Source organism: Miniopterus schreibersii (assembly GCF_964146895.1).
Source record: "Miniopterus schreibersii genome assembly, chromosome: 3".
NCBI lineage: Eukaryota > Metazoa > Chordata > Mammalia > Chiroptera > Miniopteridae > Miniopterus > Miniopterus schreibersii.
The window spans coordinates 105,206,557-105,229,846 of NC_138103.1; the positions used below are offsets into that span (position 1 = coordinate 105,206,557).

General features: G+C 47.5%; 1 protein-coding gene across 1 annotated transcript; it reads right to left on the reverse strand.

The window, feature by feature from the left end:
- Positions 1–10,664: 10,664 nt before the first annotated feature.
- On the reverse strand, positions 10,665–16,082 carry PLK2 (polo like kinase 2). Its single transcript, XM_081131651.1, has 14 exons — positions 15,808–16,082; positions 15,497–15,604; positions 15,299–15,415; positions 15,044–15,173; positions 14,633–14,720; positions 14,079–14,174; positions 13,773–13,971; positions 13,538–13,685; positions 13,094–13,191; positions 12,646–12,775; positions 12,161–12,401; positions 11,914–12,043; positions 11,548–11,658; positions 10,665–11,419 (listed from the first exon to the last, which is right to left on the reverse strand). The coding sequence occupies exons 1-14, from the start codon at positions 16,054–16,056 to the stop codon at positions 11,228–11,230; spliced, it is 2,037 nt and encodes a 678-aa protein (XP_080987777.1). The 5' UTR covers positions 16,057–16,082; the 3' UTR covers positions 10,665–11,227.
- Positions 16,083–23,290: the final 7,208 nt, after the last annotated feature.

Consider the following 23,290-nt stretch of genomic DNA (forward strand, 5'->3'; position numbering starts at 1 on the left):
CTGTAAAAGGAAACCTGCAAGGGAGACACCTGCTTCAGTGACTCACCTTCGGTGCCCTCGCTGCTCTGAGCTCAGCTCTGCTCCTGCAGCTCTGCCAGCAGGTGAAACGAGATTGGAGGCTGGAGCCCACGGGCCCCCTCAGCCATCACGGGTGACCCTGTACAGCTGCAGATCCAAATCAGAGCAAATGGTGTTAAAAACGTGCTTCACTTTGTGAAACAAAAGGTGCCTGTTTCAGAAGTGGCCCAGAACAAAGGTGACAGGCCCCCCCCCCCCGACACCCCACGGGCCCTACCAGAGGAAGTCTGTATGTGAAGCACCTTCCCCTTGCGAAACATCTCACCTACAGAAAGGCCACCTCCGTTAGCAAAAAGAGCTAAATTCAGTCAGTGTTTTGTGTGTTTTTGTTTTGTTCTGTCTTTTGTGGGTTTTTTTATTTGTTTGTTTGTTTTTGCTAATGAAGACAAACATCCTGGAAGTTTGGCCACAAAACCAGCCAGAAAGAGAAAAGTAACTGAGCGCTGAACGTCCAGGAGGTGGCCTTGCCGTGGGTGCTTCTGAAGAGGAACATGTCTACAAATAAGCGTGTCTCTGGATGAGATGGGGGACTTTAAAGAAATGATTCAAAAATGCTAATATGAACGCTATACACTCATATCCATTGATGTCGTATGTTCGATAGTTTGAAATTAATTGCCTTCTGAAAATAGTACCATTGCTTTTTGAATGAGTTGAGCACAGAGAACAGGAATCCCCCACATGAAGGGCACCCTCAGTGCTGAGAGCTATGGCCCTGGTGAGAGATCTGAGCAACGTGATTTGTTGCAACAAAGATATTTTTGGTCTTTCATTTTGGAAATGGCAAATACCCGTTTTAGAACAAAAGGCACACTCTGACTCAACTAAGTACATTTCCTTATCGCTTGTTAAAACCACCCACAAACAAGAGACATCTCTCCTTTGTCACATCACAATAACTTCTCAAATCTCTTAAATCTGTGGAACTGCCAGTTGATGCAAATAAAGTACAAGCAGCATAAGTTTCCTACAGCCTGTATTTAAACACTGGATTTTATTGTTTAAGAGAAGGTGGGTTTTGAACCTCAATTTTGAAATACTAAGATTTTGTAGTTCAGAAGCATAAATTGAACCTACAATCCACAGTAAAAAATAAAACAATGTAAAACCTATGTCATTTTATCAATAATGTGGTAGTGTTTTGACAATGATGTGATGTTTGCAAGTAGCATATACATAATATTTATTTTAGTTGTTACTTATTCTAATAAATGTTATCTGTTATTAGGTACATTGTAAAATTCTTGATTTTGTTATAATATGTCCATTTTTCAAACCTCTTAATTGTTTTCAGGAGCATCTCTAAATTGTATCAGCTTCAGTATAAATAAAATTTGATCTCATTCGTTCTCCATGGAACTGCGCCTTCCAACCAGTAATCAGTAAAACTTTAGATCTTAAAATCCTGTAACCACTCCTGTAGAAAAGGGTAGAAAAAATATAAAATATTCTGAATTTTGCTATTAGCAAATACCATCCAATGGTTTCAGCTGATCCAACAGAGGGAAAATTGACATTGTACAAATGTACTTGTAACAACCTGATTCCACGTGGTCTCATTTATGCAAAAGAGGCTGAGATACCCCTGACACCCCATGGGCTCAGCGTCCACACTGTGACAATGAGCTGGTCCTTGCCTGCAAGAGATTCAGTCACTGGGGGGAGAACAGCATCTATATTAGCATGTTCATCGTTACACTTGGAAATGAGTTTTCGCCCTGATTCCTCATGAATAAAAGAATATCCATGCGATGAAATCCTCTGGGGCAACTTTCACAACACAAGGGTCTATTTCTTCAACCCAAACCTCCCGCTACTGAGGTGCTTTTTGGAAAATGAACTTAATGCTTCAAAGTACCTACATGAAAAGAAGATGAAATTTAAATTGGAAGCTTGGTTGTTTTTTGTTTTTTGTTATTTCATAGATTTTCCCTTGAGAAGATGCAGCAGATATAATTCATAAAATATAAAATAATTCTCTGCTTTGTTTATGCTGACAGAAATGCCCAGATTCCCATTCCGACCTCAATCCACACGACGTCCTGTGCACAAGAAAGGATTGGGTATCAGCCCGACTTGAGCATGAGGTAATTTCCCATTGTCTGTGGTGTTGGTGTACTGGAAATGTTCAATTTTAGGGATAAAATAGGGTCCTCAATGATGCTTCATTATTTATAAACTTTGAATTTCTGAGCATTTCAATGAGCTTTCCCAAGTCATTTCTCATTGTATCCCTCACAGTTGCATAATTACTGTCATTTGATAAAGAAATTAATCATGAATAGAGATATTAAGACTATGGTTTACATTTTTGTGCCAAAAATATCTATTTTATTCCATAAGTGCAGCTAATTCAGTCACGGGGTAAAAAATAGCAGCTCAGTCAAGACCCTCGGCATATCTGGACACTACAGAAAATAAAAAAAACCAAATTTACCCTTTTGTAGATATGTCCTAGATGACTTGCCTATGGTCACCCAAGATACAAGTTTGTTACAGAACTTCAGACCCAGCACCTGCCAGCATATGAAATAACTGATGGAGACGAGAGGGGTGGGAAAGCTACTTTCCTTGTGACGACAGAATTTCCATCACGTGCTCACAAAAATGCTTCTCTAAGAGGAGTATTTCCCATGTTGGTTTGAAATTAGGACATGTGACAAGCACCCAAGCGGAGAAGTGAAGGGACTCATGCAAAGTCACAAAACTAGTTCTGATGGAGTTGGGACTTGGGCTCCGTGGCCTGGTCTTGACCCTGCAGGCTTGTCATTCATCAGATGAGGGTCTGTCACCCAGACTGATTCTCACTCTCGATCCCACAGACTCCCAGGTGGAGAAGGCACTTCAAGTAAAACCAGAAATAGTTGTTTTCACAAAAACTCACAAAACAGCGGTACTCTGATGCTCACGTGACAGAGCCACACGAAACGGACCTGGGCCTTCTCACCCGTCTGCACACAGCACGTCGCATGCTTCTCATCTCTGGCCACTGACATTCCCAGTAGAGGACATACCCTCCCCCCTGGACATCAGAGGGTTTCAGCGCAGGAGCAGGACAGGAGCCCAGACTGGACGGCAAGTGGAGCCTCTGCGGTGCTGAGAAGGTCCAGAAGAGCAGGAGAAACAAAGTGGCCTGTGGCTCACTCTCTGGAAGGACCCGCAGGAGAAGGCCAGTGAGACAGAATCCAGGGGTAAGTGGGAGGAAAGTATTCCCCTGAAAGTTACGGACCCTGCAACGACCAGTGGAAAGGAGCCCTGCTCACCTCACTCCACTGTCACCTGGAGATTCGGTCGACTTCATGGACCCAAAATTCCTTCATGTTCGCAGGAAACTTGGCCAAAGACACATTATGTATTAATATCGCGCTGAAATAATATCAGTACGTTTAATACCTTTTCTGAAAATGCCACTGCGCTTCACTGAAGCCATTGAAACACCTGGATAAATTAAGACTTGTCTGTGTAATTAAAATAAACACTATTTTATACAAAATAAGTTACTCAGCCACGTGGGTGTTGAACTACTGGAGTGAAGGAATCAGAGTTTAAATCGCCCTTTTGCACAAGAATTGTGACATGCTGCGTAGTACCTGCATTTTTAAATCACAAACTTTCAGGTTCAAACAAAAATATTCATATAGCCCAGAGATTTTTAAAAGTATGTTTCTTTTAACTATTAATTCTTGGAAATCATAAATGCATGTAATAAAAGTCTCATCTTTAAAAAAAATTATGACTTTCAATCTTATTTTCTGCTTTTGTTCTTCTCTCCATTAAAAGGACAGCTTCAAGTAACTGTGACATGTCACTCTTGTCCCATAAGTGCTACGAGAAAGGCCACCTAGAATCTGGCAAGCCCCAGGGAAAAACCCAAATAGCTACACAGTATGTTTCAGTGTATTATCGACCTCGCTGCAGCCAGCCAACGGCTCCCTGCCCGATACTCTTAGCTGAGCCCATAGAACGTACTGATACACTTGCAGTTCTAAACGCACCAGTAAGTTCACAGTGTTACTAAGGTCAAAGTAAAATTCTTTCGATGTATCTAGGAACTTAGAAGAATATTATCTTATAACTTCCTTTCCTAGATAAATAATTATGACATCTGGGTATGCTTACCTAGTACTGGCATTTTAGCTAATATTGACCGAAAAAAGGTAGTGTGGATATATTTAAATTCTTATCTCCTTAATAGCTTTACTACACTCCACAGAATTTTAAAATCTTTTTAAATCAGTGAGATTTATTATTCTCAGAGGATGTGGCAAATTTATTCGTCTCTCTTGTCAAATTACAGCATCAGTTGTGTCCACCTGACGTGAAGGAAATCATTTTATTTGAGACAAGGACTCAGTATTTCTATTTCAGTCCTTCTCTTTGAAACCAGGATGAAATCATATCCCTGTTGAAGGTAACCACACACGGCCACGTTGAAATGACAAGTAACTGATTATGAGTCAGTGTCTGTAAAAGATTAGGGATTAGAGAAACCATTTTCTGCCCAAATATGTGTATTTCATTCCCATTTACCAGGCGGTGCCTGTGCCACTGACTATCATTCACGTTTTTTACCACCGTAGTCACATAGTCTTCACAAGCCGATGGGGTAAGAAAGCTCCGAGTGTGCAGTGGGACCTGAGTAAATTTGGAAAGCCTGGGTTCACCTTCTGCTGCTCTGTCTAATGGGGCCCAAAACAACGCCGCAGACACTGGCAGCACTGACCATTCTGACTACCTTTCGTGGAGAGGGCACTGGAATCAAACGCGCAGTCACCCCGGAGTGGGTGCAGTAGGTGCATCTCAGTGACATTAAACGCACCTAACATGATGATGAGAATATCATAGGCAGTCATACATGTATCCTGCAAACCCAGACATGTTTGGAACCAGACATGCTACACACGTGCACTGTATCGTTGGCAGTTCACACCTGTTCGATCACAGTGAGAAAAAGCCAAATTAGACTATTTAATCGATAGCTAGCATGACTTGTTCCAAACCATGTCGTGGACACTGCAGGACCCTCCTCCGTTCCGTGGACTACAAATCATGTGCTAGGGACTATTTATTCCACTCAGTGTGCTGACTCTGCACTGAACTGAGTTTCTGTGTCTCTTTTGAATATATAACCTTTTTCCTCAGTGTGCTGTTGAAATAAATCTATTAAAGCTTGTTCTTCTCTAATAATCTCAAAATTAAAAGTTAAATTTAAACTTCCTGCTCGTATGTATTCCATGTGGTAGGCCCACTTCTCTCTGAGGCGGGGTTGTCACAGGAGGCGGTGGGGGGAGGATGCCCACGGCGTGCACACCTGTCCCATCCGTGAGGTCTACCAACAGGCTCCCTTCCAAACCCAAAATGTCTTTTCAAACCACAGTGAACATGGACGAAAATTTATTTTAAAGCATTTCGATTCTATTGTCACAAAGAGATAGAAACATGCAAAATTGCGGGCCACTTTTCATTACCTGGGGGTGAAATGATTGCACTGAAAAGTTAACTTAGCTACCTGGCCAGTCAGTTGATTGGGGGCCATAGATTTCTCCTTCTAGGGGAATTGTTTTTACTGCATGAGGTTATGGATAAGATACCTGAGGGCTCTGGAACTGTGACGTCAAAGACGGTGTTCAAGTCCCTATTTACCTAAATAGTGTCCTGCTGTAAAGAACTGGGCTTTTGTCCCAACCTATCTGGGAGGTTCAAGATCTTTTAAGAGTAAATTTGGGTTATCAAGGACAATTACTACATATATTGGTAAACTATATTCCAAGGAACATTCCTTGTGATCTTAAAAGTTAATCCAAGAAAAACAGTGCACCAGGGCAAATAACTGTGGAAAAACCTCACACTTTCTTCCTTTCTTTGAGACTCACAGTCCAGATACAGCACATGGAGTTTCCTGATAAGTCTCGACTCAAAGAAATGCTTACTTTCATTTAACCCAGCATTTCCCCAAATAGTTTGCCAGTGAATATATTTTTTAGGGAATATTTTATAATATCAGAGAAATTTTATATACTTTAGAACACAGTTGGGGATTTTTCTGAATGTAGTTGAGAGGGGAACTGTAACAAGAAAAAGCCACAAAGGCAAACTCAGATGTGGGAAGTGCTCGTGGGACCGGCCTTCACTGGTCCGTCATAAGAAAGTAAACTGCTCTCACTCTGGGGCCTGCCAGACTTGGAGCAACTGCTAAGGAAAAGTGCTAAGAAAGGTTAGATAGTTAAACTGTCCTCTTTACTGAGTGACTGCAACATGATAGGGGATATAGGCAGCCACTGAGGCCCGTGTGAAACAGACAGGTAACAGGCACAGGGAAATATTAATAAAGACAATATTAAAATGGGGGGAATCTTACATTGTCATTTCTCTTCTTTGTTATTATTTTGAATGACAAGAAATGGCTTTTGTTCTAGGTCAAAAATGGTCAAATATTGGCAATGTAATATCCCTCGACGTAATAGATTCTAATATAATTTTTATTATTATCATTGCTTCAGAGCAGAGAACACTCAGAATCCAACAGTGTCTATTCATAATTAGTGAGCACTGGCCCAGGTCCATCGAGCTTGAGATCCGACTAAAATTCTAAGCTTTTCCTGCTACATCATATATTTTCATAATTTGTTTGCTTTTTGTTTTCACCACAAATGTTTATTTGGGGAACTGATTTTTTTGCCGTAAGTTTTGTATTTTAAACAAAAATATAGCTTGCATATTTTCTTTGAGGTTAACTAATTTTTTTACACACTAGGACTTTGAAAATGTGTCAGTTTACATTCTTATATTCAGATCAAACACTCATGTTTTCCTTGCTCTGAATGCATTTATAAAAGTCTACTTGCAATATTTTCTAATTTAGCTTTTGAATTACTGTATTAAAGTAAAAAATATTTCTGTACTGTCAAGTATATTGTTTTAACTTGAGCAGCATTAAGACAAATATTTGTGTGTCGGGGGAAAACCTAAGAGCAATATGTCAGAATGCACAAAAGTCTTAAGTTGTTCTATTTTTTCTAATAGTCTAGGTACAAAAGTTGTATTTGGAGAGAGATTTAACTGCTTCGACTCCAAGTATATTATTTAGATAAAACCGAAAAGCCTGGCGCTTTTCTTGGGCCAGTTGAGTCACTCGCCCGTCCCTGTGACTAATCCCCACGGAGAACATTCTTCAGGGTTTAATCCTTAATCTCTCCGCAGCAAAACCGTAGCCTGGCGGAGGGAACGGGGGCAGGGAGGCTGGTCTGCAGAGCTCTCGGGGTCAGGCCCACGTGGGGCAGGTGCCTCACCTCTGAGGATCCCGTCCCCTCCATCGCCGTGGCAGAGAAACGACAGGATCAGCCACACACGGTCCAGGCATCTCAGAGTCAGTAGCCGGGTCTGTCAACAACCCTGAAGAGGGAAGGAGGAGAGACCATGTAGCTGCTGATAAAGCTCATGTTTGAGCCAGCATTTCAAACCTTCTTCATCGTCTTCAAAACTTCCAAATTCACCTTTATCCTGAGTTTCATCATGAGTTAAGAGACGAATTCATCACCTGCCAGTCAGGTAGAAACCCCGAAGGAAAGACGTCATCCCGCTTTGGTGCAGCCCCTGGCGCCGAGGCTTTGCTAGGTCTTCACCCGCCTGTGCCGGGACCTACTGCTTCATTCCCCTCAGCTCCACCTGACCTTTGACATCGCAAACCAATCACCTTCAACACCTGAGAAAGCAGCTTTGGGTGAAACCCACACTTTCCCCCAAATCATCCACAACACACTTTACAGACATGAAACCAGCTTTTGTGATCAGAACTTGAAAACAGACAAGTTCCCCAAGGTCTCCCCGGCTCTGTGACAGAGGTTCCCGCTCAAGGGTCGGGGGGGCCGCGTGAGTGAAGCCTGGGGTCAGGGCCCTGGGCCTGTCCCTCCCGCAGGGGGCAGGGCGTCTTGGCTCCAGCTGACTGGCCTTAAGCAGAAATGCAAACCCAATTTTGCCTGATCCTGAAGTTTCCCAAAAGAAGTTGGAAGTGTTCGTTTCTCTCTGAAAGCTCCATGATGGTGATGATCCGACAACGTGTTCCAGGCGAGAGCCTACGCGCCGGCTCCAATCTGGGCTCTACACACTGCCTGGCCCCGGGTATAGATTTCACTTCCCTCTCATTTCATTACTATGCACTGAAACTAGAACACCTTTAAATGTCGGCTTTTATCTCAGCCTGTGCACTTCCAGGATCTGGGAAGACTGGTAAACATTCCTGAGGACCGAAGGTGTTCGTGAAGCACAGCTGTTACTCTGGCCCTGCTGTTCTGGACTCCAGGCTCCCTTGGTTTGGAAGAGTAGAATTTATTGGGGAATTTATACCCTCCTCCCCCCACTTCAGAGGCTTTTCAGCACTGCTGGGTTTATGTGTCTGTCCTCAGTACCAGGAGAAGGCTGCTGTGAGGGGGGTGACAGGACCTGTCCTTCCACGCTCTCGCCCACTCCTGCGATGTTACCCCAAACCTGGTTTTCCCCAAGTCTTGCTCTCCCAAGACACAGATATGTATATTCAACTGTTCTCTCTCCTCACGCAGGTCTGATTCAACATGTCCTAAACTCACAGTATTTCCCTGAATATCAGGCTCTTCCTTCTGTATTCCTAATTTATTTCTGTTCCTGGCCCCACAAAACAGGACCGCTCCAGACCCCCCCAGCCAGTCACCCCCAAGCCCCACCCTCTTCCTCAGGCTTCAAACAGGCGCAAACGCTCTCCAAGTCCACTTTCTGAGTCCCTCCCTCATCTACTGCCATTCTTTCATTCCCTCAGTGTCCGGCTGCCTCACGCCGGCCCTGGTACCAGCTCTAGGGACACTGGCATGAAGCAGACGGGCAAAGGAGACTCTGTGAGTCTAACTCTCCACGCTCGTCAGCAAGTCCCTTCTCTCCTGGAGCAAAGCACTGCCGCCCTTCACCTTCTTTCCCACTCCTCTTGCCCCCAGAATGAATTCTGCAAAACTGAAATAGATGCTCACTTTCTTCCTGAAGACCTCTCAGCGGCTGCACATAACCTGCAGTGCAGCCCACATGCCTTGGGCGGACATAGGGAAGGCATGACATCTGCTTCTTCCAGCCCTTACCTGCCGGAGCTACACGCCCACTTGTCCTGTGAACTCTCTCACCCGCGGGCATCGTGCATGTAATTCCCACTGCTTTTAACTCCCTTCCCTGCCTCATACTTCTACTTAACCCCACTCATCTTTCAAAACTCAATAAAAAAGAATTTCCTTCTCTGGAATCTATTCTCTGAGTCCACCCCATGCCTGGGGCTCTTTCCTCATGATTCCTGGTGTCAGGTTGGTTCCCAGAACACCCAGTGCATACCTTTATCATAACATCATAGCATTTATCAGACTAGTAAGTAAATACACTGTCTCCTCCACTCAACTGGGACTTCCTTGCGGCCAGGGAGAGGCTCGGGCTTACTCCAGGCCTCAGTGCCGGCCGGCCCAGCACACAGTAGACCCTCAATACACACAAGGATAGGTAAGTGCATGTTTTGAAACTATGAAGTAATCTGCAGTCTTACACAGTGCAACTCAAAATGAAAGAGCATTTTTTACCATTTGCAAACTCCTATTTTTTATTCTCTGCTCATAAGAATAGTCTACTTTTGTACATCCAGGGAGTAGTATAATTATCTCTTTTTTCTCAGCTATTACTCTAAGCCATTTAACAAAGACTGGCGCTGTACACACAGCCAGAGAATTCCAGCCAGCAATCTAGGACCTGCGGGATATCCAATACAAATTCTCCAGATGTGGTTTTTATTAAGAAAACATATCAGGTGCAGTTTGTAATAATTTTAGAGACACGTAGAATTGCAGCAACCATCTCTGCACCACACTGTACAGGATCCCAAGACGCCTAAGGCACCAGAGTGCTGCCTTTCTCAGCACAGGACCTTCCTCCCAGTAGGGTTGCCATCCAACAAAAAGCATCGGCATTTCACACAGGTCACCAAGTTCAGATACTAGGATGAGCAGCTTTCTGGCCTGTCCAAGAGCAGATTCCACTGAAAGAGGAAAATCTCGGATTTGCCTCTTGGATAATTTGATAGTTTGAAACCAGAGCTTGGTTCCCATACCATCCTCAGCCACTGCGCACCAGAAGGAAAACAAAACAACTCTGTGCGAAGTCCTTCCCCCACTGGGACGGGTGCTGGTCCTGCCGGCGGCAGGGGAGGTGTCCAGGCAGGTCTGAGCTGAGTAATACCTTGCTCTACGAGCATGTACAGCAGTGTTTTGCCCATATTAAGATAAACTTCCTGCACCTACTGACACTTAATAACAGAGGTCTGTTTATACGGTCACACAGCTCTCAGCTCCATGCTGGGTGAGTTTGGAGGACACCCTCCGAGAGAAGCTGGGTTTGGGTTTAGTTGGAGGCCTGCTCCTGTTGTAACAGAGCAGGGTCTTCATTACACCCTCATCGAGCGACATCGGCCCTGACCTCCCAGAAACTATTGAAGATCTAACTCTCTAGGATGCGAGTCCAGATCAAAGGCAGCTGTGCCCAGTGATGCGCCACGACAGACCGACAGACGGACAGACCACTGTACAAGGAAGTGTTGCTGATTTTCCATTTGCTTTATTGCCAACAGTTTAAAATGGTCAACATAAAAAAAAAGAACATTTGATAATAAATACTGCTCTTTGGGCTGTAATAAATAAAAAGTTTATTAACAAGGAATGCACTTTTCCAGCCACAAGTGTCTTCAAAAATTAACCAAAAAAATCACATATGGCCATAGTTCACAGTTAGGCAGCCACACGCTGCGGATTACAGCCGCTCATGATGCCGGAGCTTCCTCCCGGCTCCTCCCCTGCAGGAAGTAGGTTCACAGTTCCAAGTCCTCTGTCTGAAATGCTCTCAACAGAGAGAAGTCAAGAGTCAATGCACCTTTCTGTGAAATTGTCCAAAAAAAACCTTTTAAAACAGGTACGCCAAGGAAAACTGCACTCTGGCTCCCTCTCCGACTGTCCAGGTCAAGAACAGCATCCTCAGCCAGTCCAGCCGGCCGGAGGAACGGTCTTCGTGCCACCACATCCGTCTCTTCAAAGTGCCGGAGACCACTCTCCTGCGTCTTGCCCATCTCAGTGAAGAGGAGCCCCTGGGCCCCCAGAGCCCGCTAGTTACACCTCTGCAGGAGCATGTTCAGGGCGTACTCCATCCGATGCTTCAGCTCCAGCGAGCAGCCCGACATCAGCAGGGTGGTCAGTCTGAACGTGGTGGATATCCGGTCCTCGTTGATGTACGTGAGGAGGTATTCTTCATTCTGGCTGCAGATGATTATTTTCGTGTGGTCGTGGTAGAAGTTCACCTTTAAAAAGTAAACAAAGATATCAGATCTCTTTAAATATTAAGAATGAGAAAAGTTGAGTCATGGACTAAATTGGTGAGGTACAAATAATTTTAGGACCGAAACATGCACTTAAAAAGGGTGTTTACCTGGAAGGTGCCATCATTGAAGAGCATCATTAAGGCCTTATCAGATTTTAGCCACTGAAGGAGGTAGAGCCGAGGTCTTCGAATATCAGTAACACTAGGAAGATCTCCACCCTGGAAGAGATTGGCAGAGTTGGCGCCTACAGAGACTGTGCAATGTGCACTCAATTCCTCTCAGAGCAAATGCCTCTCAAAATGAAGCAAACATTGCATGGCCTGGAGATCCCTGGCCCCACCTCCGAAGCTTCTGATTCAGCAGACGGAGGGCAGGACATGCAACCTGCCCTCTAACAAGCTCCCAGGCCACGCAGATGCTCCTGGCCTGGGACTACACTCGGAAGATCTCTGCTCCAGAGCCCCAGTACTCACATCCATGAGGTTCTCCTCCATGTAATGGGAGAAGTACTTCAGCACCGTCACTTGACTAATGAACTGTTCGGGGGCATCTGTTGCTGTGAAGACAGAGCACTGGCCGAGCTCCGCATAGTAGTGGACGGTCCTAACGGACAGGAGCAAGAAGGAAAGAAAAGAACGGAAGCAGTTAAGTCACTGTTTCCAGGTGTCTTTAGAGCAGGACTAAAGCACTGGCAGGATGTCATTAACTGGAGACACTCACTTTTTGTCTGGAAGGAGGCTCATGTGGGCACCGTTGTTGAAGAGGACACCCACAGTGTGGTCTGAGAGCTGGTACCCAAAGCCGTATTTGTTCGAGTAATCGACCCACTTGGTGACCCACTGAAAGGAAGTGCTCAGCTGCTCTTTGGGAATGCAGTCGGCTTCCGGCATGTTCTCTAGACACCCTCGGAGGACTCTTGCCACTGTGTCAGCAACACTCCCCATGGTGCTGTCTTCAAGGCCTGAAAAATTAGAGAAAGTTGTGGAATAATTAACAAAACACCGTAAGCTTTTATAGATGCCAAGTTTTCCTGCACTAATTCTCCTAAGCACAGGGAACTCAAAATCCTTCCTAGACTTCTTCCAACTCCTCTGATTTTGCTCCTTCTGTTACATTAGTTACTTGACTGCAGAAGTGCTTGTCGCTTAGTGCTGAGTGCTGGCACTGACAGCCCCACTCCCTGAAACACTGTGACAAGCACTTACACTCACTGCTGCTGCTGCAGCTGCCAAGCGTCCCTCTGACGATCATCCGGATCACGTCGCCAACCTGCTGCCTGTTCTCCACCACGGCCGTGCCAGATCCAGCCACCGTGGCGGGCGGGGGCTGGAGCTCCTGGGAAGAGGAGAATCAGGCAACGAGTCAAGCATCTAAAATCCATTTAAGCCTGAGAAGTCTAGATTAAGAGGCGGCTGTGGCCATTGCTGGGAAAGCTTATCAACAGCACTGGACACCAGCCAGGTAAAAACTATTGTGTTAACTCGATTGCATGTATTGTTCAACTAAAAGACAGGAATCTTTTCTTTCAAAGGGTTGGAAGAAAATTAAGCAAATGTGACATGCTTGAACTGTGACAGTCACAGAGCAAGGGACAGTTAACAGAGAATGAAATGACACAAAGTGCTGGCATCTGCGGTGGTCCTTCCAGCATACCTCATCTGTCCTGTGCTTGCTGGGCTGCTGCGTTATTGTAGTCTTCTTCAAATCGTGCCTGAGCTTGTAAATGTCTTCATCTTCTTTAGACACTCTATCTGCAAATCCAGGAAAAGGATTACAAGCTTTATTCCATCCTGATCAGGTAGGCACAGAGTAGCACAGTTCCTCACTTTGCATTAATAACTAGCCGGGAGCTTCCAAGGCAAAACCAGCATTTTTATCATTGCCAGTAGCTGCAATTATGCAAGCAGCACACCTTAACGCATATGCCACAGAACGCTACCGATCCCATTTGTAGTGTGAACTTACTACACTGTGAAAAGTCCACAGCACACAAACATTCTGACTACACTACACGCACGCAAAAGCCTTTTTAAACTAAAACCTATCATACTTAAATGTAATACAAGATACAGAACAGTGAGAGGTCTTAAAACTTACTGTGTGTGTCAATGTATCTTGCTTTGTCTTTTTTGCCGCCAAAAAGAGCAGCAGCAGCTTTCTTAAAGAAATTCTTCGCTGGGCTCGACAGGTGGAAGTCTGGAACCGTGTGGCAGCAGCTGGAAGAAAGCCTGTCTGGGGTGAAGCCCTGGGGAGCACGAGAGAGACTGTCAGTAACCTGCCGGCTCACCAGGACCAACAGCATGCAATCCGGAGACTGAAGAAACACACCAACCTGCAAAAAAAATTCGTGTCGAATGATGTCATCCAAACTGGGCCGGTCCTCCGGGTTTTTGGACAACATGCTCGCGATCAAGTGCTTGGCGGGGGCCAGCAGAGACGAGGGCAGGGTATACCTCGCTTCTCTTATGCACCTGTACGTTTCTTTCAGATTCGTAGTTTCAAACGGGGGTCTTCCCAGTAACATTGTATACCTGCGTGGAGAAGGCACTTCTTTGGGAATGCTCATAAAGCAGCTCTTTCCAACCGTTAACATCAAAATCCCAGTCCGCGGTTTCACCATTTTGGTGCAGTTACTTACATTACACAGCCCAACGCCCAAATGTCGGATTCACAGCCGTGTCCTTGTTTGTTGAGGACTTCAGGGGAGAGATAATTCGGTGTACCACATATTGTTCTGCAAAGAAAAACGGAAGAGCTCATTAGGAACTGCTCTATTGTTTGAACTTCGCTCCCTGCATAAAACCTTGAAAGCACTGTGTTGAATTTCCACTTGGAAACATTTGACTTTTGGTTTTGGCACTTGAACAACTGGCACCTGACCAAGTGATTCTTGGTAACTTTTTAAATGCATGTAGAGTTTCCTCAGTCTCTGTGGCAAAGTGTTTTAACCAACTGAGACCAGGCATTTGATACACATCAGGCAACTGTAAGTCAGGTTTCTTTCACAATCAACATATAGACATAAGGCGCTCCAGCCTGGCCCGGCCCAGGGAGCACTTAGTGTTTCCTCCACATCCTTGTGCTTTATAGATTTAGCATCCACTGATCTCCTCTGAAACATTAACTGGAAAGTAAGGAGGGCCTATTCGGTCTGCACAACACCCCAGGAGGATGTGTCTTTCTGTCTCTTACCTCCTCCTGTGTTCCAAGGGCTCCAGCCTGGCTGCCAAACCGAAGTCCCCGACTTTCAGCTCCATGGCCTCGTTAATAAAAAAATTCCCTGGATGACAAACGACACAAGCCTGAATCCCTTGGAAAGGCCTCCCGGGCAAGGGCACAAGCGCACACACGTCGCCCCGGAGGCAAGCGGCCCGAGCGGAACCTTAAAGCCTGGAGCGCAGCGAGGCTGCCGGGCCGCCGGGAGCGTGGGGAGCGCGGGGCAGAGCGGGGAGCGCGGGGCAGAGCGCGGGGCAGAGCGCGGGGCAGAGCGCGGGGCAGAGCGGGGGGCGCGGGGCAGAGCGCGGGGCAGAGCGGGGGGCGCGGGGCAGAGCGCGGGGCAGAGCGCGGGGCAGAGCGCGGGGCAGAGCGCGGGGCGCGGCTCACCCAGCTTGAGGTCCCGGTGCAGGATCTCCTGCTCGTGCAGGTACTTCAGCCCCGACACGATCTGCCGCAGGTAGTAGCGCACCTCGGGCTCCGTCAGCACCTTGCGCGCCTTCAGGATGTGGGCCATGGACTAGGGAGAGGAGGGGCGGTCAGGCCGGGCGCGGCGGAGGAGCGAGGTCCGCGTCCCGGCCCCGCCGCGGCCCAGCCCCGGCCCCCCCCGCGCCCCCCGCCCCCCCCGCCCAGCCCCCCGCGCACCCGGCGGCTGCAGTACTCCAGCAGGATGTAGATGTTCTCCTGGTCCTCGAAGTCGCGGTAGAAGCGGACCACGTGCCGGTGGTGCAGCAGCCGGTGCAGCTCGATCTCCTTGTCGATCTGGGGGAAAGGGGACAGGGCTCAGCGCCGGCAGGCGCGCGCAGCCCCGCGCGGGGGGCGCCCCGCACCCGCGCCACGCACCTTCTCCCTCTGGTGCGGCTTCGACACCCGGCTGTGCGGGATGATCTTCGCGGCGTAGACCTTGTTGTTGGTCAGGTCGGTCATCTCGTAGCACTTGGCGAAGCCGCCCTGCGGAGACAAAGCCGAGGCGGGCTGAGCGGGCGGCGCGGCGCTGAGCGAGCGAAGGAGCGAGAACGGCCGGGGCCGGGCCGGGCCGCTGCCCGACGCCTCCCGACGGGGGCCGGGCCGCGGGAGCTGCGGGCGGCGGCGGGGGGCGGGCGGCGGCGGGGGGCGGGCAGGGCAGGGCAGGGCAGGGCAGGGCAGCGCCTCACCTTGCCCAGCACCCGGCCGCGGCAGTAGCGCCTCCCCGTCGTGGGGTCCACGACGACCCGCGACACCTCGGCGCCCGCGTGGTGGCGGTGCTGCTGCGGGGCGGCCGGCGGCTCCTGCGCGCGGGGCGGCGGCTCCTCGGGGGGCGGCGGGCGCCGGCGCCGCTGGTCCCCGGCGCCGGCCTTGCCCGGCTGCTCGCTGGCCTTGGCGCCCGCGGCCGGCGGGTAGGCGATGGTGCGGAGCAGCTCCATCCGCGGCGCGCGCTGCCGTCCACTCGTGCGAGGGCGAGCGCGAGCGCGGCGCTTTTATACGGCCCCGGGGGGCGGGGCTGCGCCGGAGACGTCACGACGGCGCCCCGCCCGCCGGCGGCGCGGGGCTGAGCGCGGCTCGGGGGTCGGGGCCGCGCGGGGGCAGCGGAGGGGGCAGCGCCCGCCCCCAGAGGGTCGTCCACTCTGGGTTCCAAGCGCAGCCCCGGGCCCGCGCCGTTCCCGCCCGCGCCCGAGGGCCCTCCCCGCGCCCTGCGGGTATCCAGGGGTGACGCGCCGCGAGCGCACCGCAAGGCCGCCCGGCGCCGCCTTTCACGCGGCCAACGCAGGGCAAGGGCGCCACCTCGCGGAACGTTGCCGAAGCGCAGCGAGCGCGCGGCGGCCGGACCCCGGGGCGCCCGGGAAGGTGAGCGGTGCGGGCGCCCCGCGCCAGGTGCGGGCCGCGGCGCACGTCAGGTGGACGTCCCCGCCACCTGTCCCTCCCGAGGGGACGCGCGCGTCCCTGGTGCCGGGACGTCACCGAGGCCGTCTCGGGCGCCCCACTCCCAGGTGTCACCGTTCACTCGCTGACCTAGGACATCGGGTTTCCTGCCCAGCGACAGGTGACAGTCACGGAGCCCTCGGCGAGGCGCCAGGGGCAGAGTTTGAGATGCCTGATTTCATCCCGCGTGGGGGTGCTGATGTCCCCGTTTTACAGACGGGACACGGGGTGACGGCTTAGGGAGCCCTCTGTCCGTGGGCTTCAGCAGCTCGCCAGGTGGGGCCCCCGGCTGCGCGCCGGCCTTTGCGCGGACAGTGACGGGAGGCGGTCAGCGGGGCTTGGACTGTGAGTTCCAGCGCTACTAGAACCCGGATTAATGACCCTGGGAGGTCCTTAGAGAAAGGCTCGCCTGCTGCCCACTGCCGAGGGCCGGTCTGCGTGGAGCGGGGACGCTTCCGAGGACGTTGTGCGTGGACGCTCCGCGCAGCGCAGAAAGGAGGCTCCACGGAGGGTCGGGGCCGGGACTGGACGGCCGGCGGCCCGGGCGCGTCCGTCTCGGAGGGAAGGGGGAGGGAGGGGAGGGGACCCCCGACGGGACCGCGCGGGCGGGAGGGGACCCCCGACGGGACCCTGCGGGCGGGAGGGGAGGGGACCCCCGACGGGACCCTGCGGGCTGGCGGGAGGGGAGGGGACCCCGACGGGACCGCGCGGGAGGGAGGGGGCGGGGCGCGGCCGAGGCCGAGGTCACGTGGCCCCGCCCTCCTCGCGTGCACCTGGGGGACCCTCGCTCCCCAGCCGGTGCTGGGCTCGCAGGTGTAGAAAATGCTGCCTTCATTTCCAGACCTAATTTTACACCGTGTCTTTGTTTTATTGGCTGGTAATGAATTTTTCATCTATAATCGGTTGTGGTCTTTTAAGGTTAAAGGACCGTGGAGAATAGATTGTATTATTTCAGTTCTTTATCACATACTAATGTATTTATTCTTCCCAAACGTACTTAAGAATTTGATAGGCAGCTGAACACTTCATATGAAATTCAGGTCTGCCGTCCAAAACACTTGGGCATTTAATTGATACCGAATGCGCGTTATGGGGTCTCCTGTGCAACTGTAGAAATTTGATTTTTTTTGTCGGTGGTTCCGTCATGTGGACAGAACCAAAACTGCGGTCCATAGAACAAAAAAGGAAATGGAGGCAAATGTTTAATTACAAAATATTTCTCTTTGGTGCGATAGATTTAATGCTAATACAGTTAAAATACAAATAGGATTTTTCACTGAAACTTGAAAAGCTGATTTGTAAACTTTATATGAAATTGTAAGTGATCAAAAACAGCGAGGTCACTTTAAAGGAGAATTACGGGGTGGCCTGCCTTTACCAGCCAGCACGACTGTAACGAAGCCGTAGCCGTTAGGGGAGCCTGGTCCTCTCTGGGGGTAGACTGACCAGTGGACTAGACCAGAGGGCCTGGAAATAGGTCCATATCCATGTAGAATGTTGAGAGGTGACGGGGGTGCCAGGGATTGGTGACGAAAGGAGGCACTCACCACTAAATGGGACCGGAAACAAATGGTTTTATTAGCAAAGTGAAATCCACGTCTCACATTGTATTCCTTTTCTAGGCCGCCATTGCAAATACCACAGACTGGGTGCCTTCAACAACAGAAATGTATTTTCTCACAGTTCTGCAGCTGAAGTCCAAGATCAAAGGGTAGGCAGGGCTGGCTCCTCCTGAGACCTCCCTCCCTGGCTGGCGGAGGGCCACCCCCTCCGTCCCTCACGTGGCCTTTTCTCTGTGCTCCAGCATCACTGGTGTCCCTGTGTATGTCCACCTTCCTGTTATAAGAACACTACTTAGATTGTATTAGGATGCACCCACATGACCTCATTTCACCTCAGTTACCTCTTTAAGGCGTTATATCCAAATACAGTCACATTCTGGGGTATTAGGAGTTAGGACTGTAATATATGAATTGCCAGGGGACACTGTTCAGCCCGTAACATAACACCACATACGAAAAACCTACTCAAGGCAGAGTAAGAATTTAAAGATCAAGAACAAAACAAAATATTAGTAGAAAATGTAGGCAACCAACTTTTTGAGCATAGGGTAGGGAAAGATTTTTTTAATTGAGATATGATTGACATATAACATTTACAGGTTTTAGGTATACAACAGAATGATTTGATATTTGTATATATTGTGAAATGGTCAACACAGTAAGTTTACATCACTATGCATAGTTATAAATGGTTTTTCTTGTGATGAGAACTTTTAAGATCTACTCTCTTAGTGACATTCAAATATGCAGAACGGCATTGTTAATACAGTCACCATGCTGTACATTACATTCCAGGACTAATTAATCTTATAATAGGAAGGTTGACCACCTTCACCCATTTTGCCCATCCTACCCCCACCTCTGGCAGCCGCCAGTCTGTCCTCTGGATTCCACACTAAAGTGGGAGCACACGGTATATATTTGCCTCTCTGTGTCTGACTTATTTCAGTTAGCATAATGCCTCAGGGCCCATCCATGTTCTCTCAAGTGGCAGGATTTCCTTCTTTTTTAAGGCTGAATAATGTTCCACAGTTTCTTTATTCGTTGATCCATCGAGGGCCTTAGGAGGATTTCATACCTTGGCTGTCATGCATAATGCTGCAGTGAACATGGGAGTGCAGATATCTCTTGGAGATTATTATTTTGTTTCCTTTGGCTATATACCCAGGAGAGGAATTGCTGGATCATATGGTTTTTCTATTTTTAATTTTTGGCGGGACCTCCATACTGGTTTCCACAGTGGCTGCACCAGTTCACGTTCCCACCAACAGTGTACAGGGTTCCCTTTTCTCCACACCCTTGCCAGCACTGTTGTTTATTGTCTTTTTGATGATTCCATTCTGACGGTTATGAGGTGATATTTTGTGGTTTTGATTTTCATTTCCCTGGTGACGGATGATGTTGAGAATCTTTTCATGTACCTGTTGGATGTCTGTGTATCTTCTTTGGAAAATGTTATTTAAGTCCTCTGCCCATTTTTAAATCAAACTGTCTTTTTATATTCAGCTGTATGAGTTTATGTATTTCGGATGCTGTCTATTTATCAGGTACATAGTTTGTAATGTTTTCTCCCGTTCTGTACATTGCCTTTTCATTCTGTCTATTTCCACTGCTGTGCAGAAGCTTTTTAATTCAATACAGTCCCACTTGTTTATTTTGTTTTTGTTGCCAAATCCAAAAAATTATTGCCAGAACTGACATCCAGGAGCTACCCCTGTGTTTTCTTCTATTACGTTTATGGTTTCAGGTCTTTTATTCAAGTCTTTAATCTATTTTGAGTTGATTTTTGTTCATGGCATAAAGATAGTGGCCCAGCTTCATTCTCTTCCATGTGGCTATCCAGTTGTCCCAACAGCATTTACCAAAAAGGCCATCCTTTATATGTATATCCAAGAATATACTATGGGGAAAGGATGGTCTCTTCAATAAAGGGAGAGGTTTCTTAGCATGCAAAAAGCATTAACTCTGTAACAAAAGATTGATAAATTTGGTTAAATTAAAGTTAAGAAATATGATTCATCAAAAGATACCATAAAGTTAAGAGAAAGGTTATAAATTGGTAGAGAGATCTGCATACAAATAACCAACAAAGAATTGGTACAAGGATGGATACATAAAGGGCTCTTACAAAGTGATAAGAAAAACAACCCAACAGAAAAATGAGTGAAAGACACAAGCAAGCATTTCATAGAAAAGAAGTTATTTCTAGCCAGTTAACAAGATGAGATTCTCAAAGTCATTAATCAGGAAAATACAAATTAGGACCATTTAAAATTATTTAACAGATTACAGAAATTAGGAAGCCTAAAAATATTAAGTGTTGGAGGAGATGTAGATCAACAATTCACTTATAATTACTGTGGTGGAGTGAAGTGGTCACTCTGTGCCCTACCACCCAGCAAGAGAATGCCTGCACCAAGCATGGGGACCCATAGAGACATAGTCCTGGCAACACCTTGGTAATAGCAAAGACCTACCAAACAAACAAAAAACAGACTAAAACCAAATGCCCATTGGATAGGAGAGTGATACATACCCACAATGGGGTATTATGTGAAAACCAGCAAATTACAGGTATCCACATCAGTATGAATAAATCTTAATGTTGAGTTTTTAAAAATGGCAAATTAAAGATCACTCTTTTTAAAATTCAAGAACTAAATCTAAATATGGTCATACATGCATATATATTGACTTATTTTTAAAAATAAGGAAATGTTAAAAACCCAAAATGTTAAAACTATTTTAAAAAACAAGGAAATGCTAAACACAAAATTTAGGGTAATGGTTACCGTGTATGAGGGAGGCAGAGATACAGGAGAGAAAGACGTGTGGGTTTGTGTAGCTATTAAGAGTGATGTAGTTCTTGGGTTCCATTTGGGGGCTCAAAAGGAACAACCAGGCAGAGATCAGTGTAACTATGTCATGAGCCAAGGAGCATGGTTAGTCCAATTATGAGCACCTTAAAATCAAGTTAAAAAAATTCTGATGAGCCCGGCTGGCGTGGCTCAGCGGTTGAGCCTCGACCTAGGATCCAGGAGCTTGCCCTTGGATTCTGGGTCAGGGCACAGGTCCCGGCTGCGGGCTCCATCCCCAGTGGGGGGCGAGCAGGAGGCAGCTGATCAATGACTCTCATCATTGATGTTTCTCTCTCTCTCTCTCTTCCTCTCTCTAAAATCAATAAAGACATATTAAGCACTGACTTTATAAAAAAAAAATTCCAATGAGCATAATGACGTGAGGGAAGTAAAGCAAAGAGAACAGCGTTATGTGAGTGTGTGGCCAGGATGCTGCAGGGCGTGGCTGGGCATGTTAAGTCCAAGTTAAAATATCCTGGGCACCTAAGGCTTCAATCTGGAACGTGCAAAGAGCCCAAACCTCGTTTTATACTCATCATAATATATTTAATTGATTGGGTGTAAGTTTAATATCTAACATAGTGAATATAAAATAAAAGGTTCATTTTAGTACTTAAATATTATGTCCCATGTCCTTTATGTTATGTTCGTTTCGGCATATTGGCATTTTGTAAATGAAGAAAACAGTGGCGAATTCTCCCACTAACCTTTGAAGAAGTATGTATTATACATTTATCAAATTATTTGACTAAAAATTTTATTTATTCACCTGTCTGTCTACCTGCCTACCTGCCGTCCTTGTACCTGTTTTCTGGACACAGTGATAACAGTGTTTGAGAGTGTGAGGGCTAAAAAAATAACTTTTCCTCCACCTTCTGAGCTCTTCTGTGTGAGCTAGTGATGGACCTGAAGAGGGGTCAGCAGGAGAGAACGCGCAGAGCGCTCCCGCGAATTCCCGCAGGGCTGCCCGAGCTCGGAGACCCAGGGGGCCCGAGCCCCTGAGGTCTGTGCTCATTGCGTTTCGGGCTCCAGAGGCAGAAGGTCAGCGTCCATGGAGGCGGAAAAGCCAGGGTTTGGCGAAGGAGCGTATCTGCTGCCGCCCTGAAGAGCGGGGCGCAGAGCGCTTTGAACGCAGGGCCCCCCGGTTCCTCCCTGCGCGTCGCGCGTTAGTTCAATCAAACTGTAGGAAACTGAGTGTCCCCCTTCCTGGGGCGGTCCTCTGTCTGAATTAGGCAGTTAGGGGGAGTTCAAAGGTTTTCTCCAGAGACTTTTGTTCCTTAACCAGCTTAAAATTAATGTTCCAAAAGTCATATTTTGGGCAACTGCTTCCCGTCAAGAGCACCCCGCCCCATTCACTGTCGCGCAAACCGCACTTACTGTCATTGCGGTGGACTTAGTGCTCCCTCTGCTGGTACAGAGCGGTAATGCCAGTCAGTGCAAGCGCTCCCTCTGCTGGCACAGAGCGATAATGCCAGCCAGTGCTGCCAAGTGTAAGAGCGCCCTCTGCTGGCACAGAGCGATAATGCCAGTCAGTGCTGTCAAGTCCAAGGTCCTGAGAAGTCACACCCACTTGGTCACTGTACTATGTGGCATCAGCATAAGACGTCATCTCACTTTTGAATCTATTTTAAAGGGCACAATTGTTTTCTAAAGTCAATTTATTTAAATATAAATAAAAACATTAAGAGAATATAGCACAAATAAAACAAGCTGAAGATGTTTTAGCTTTTCCTCATTCTTGGAAGTGAAAACATTTTATATTGACATGAAAAACCTGTGTTATTGACATCTTAAAATTTTTTTAGAGAGCATCCCTCTCTCCTCCCATTTTGGATTCTTGCAGTTTGCATATCCTCCATGCATGTACTTCTGAACTTCCTGTGCATTTAAGACCATTTCTTAGAATGTGTTCTTAGAATGTGTTCTTAGAATGTGTTTCTTCCTCATACTCTCCAGTCTGCTTGAGTTTAGATTCTTGGAGCGTTCGTCAAAAACTTCATAATGAAACCCATTCAATTGGGACTTTATGAGTGGACCAACATCAACCTGCAGCCCCTTGAAAACATTTTCTTGAGTGTGAAGAGCCTCTTTTGCCATTGTATTTTAATACTGTCATCTTCTGAGATCCAGTTTTACTAGTTTAAAAATTATTTGAAAAAACTGGTCCCTTATTGTTCATTAACCTTGAAATTTATTATACTGTGAAGTCTCTGGGCACTGCAAGTGGGAAATCAAAAACCAGCAAGAAAATTCTGACTAGATTAGTTTTAGCTACACTGCCCCCCCCCCAAGCTTGTTAGAGCTATTCCAAAACACTG

Coding starts and splice junctions, on each gene's coding strand:
- PLK2 (XM_081131651.1), bottom strand. CDS start 16,056: ATGGAGCTGCTCCGCACCATCGCCTACCCGCCGGCCGCGGGCGCCAAG. Junction 13,972..14,078: donor TGGGCGTTGGGCTGTGTAAT/GTAAGTAACTGC, acceptor TTCTCCACGCAG/GTATACAATGTTACTGGGAA. Junction 12,044..12,160: donor AGCCTCCTTCCAGACAAAAA/GTGAGTGTCTCC, acceptor CCTGTCCGTTAG/GACCGTCCACTACTATGCGG.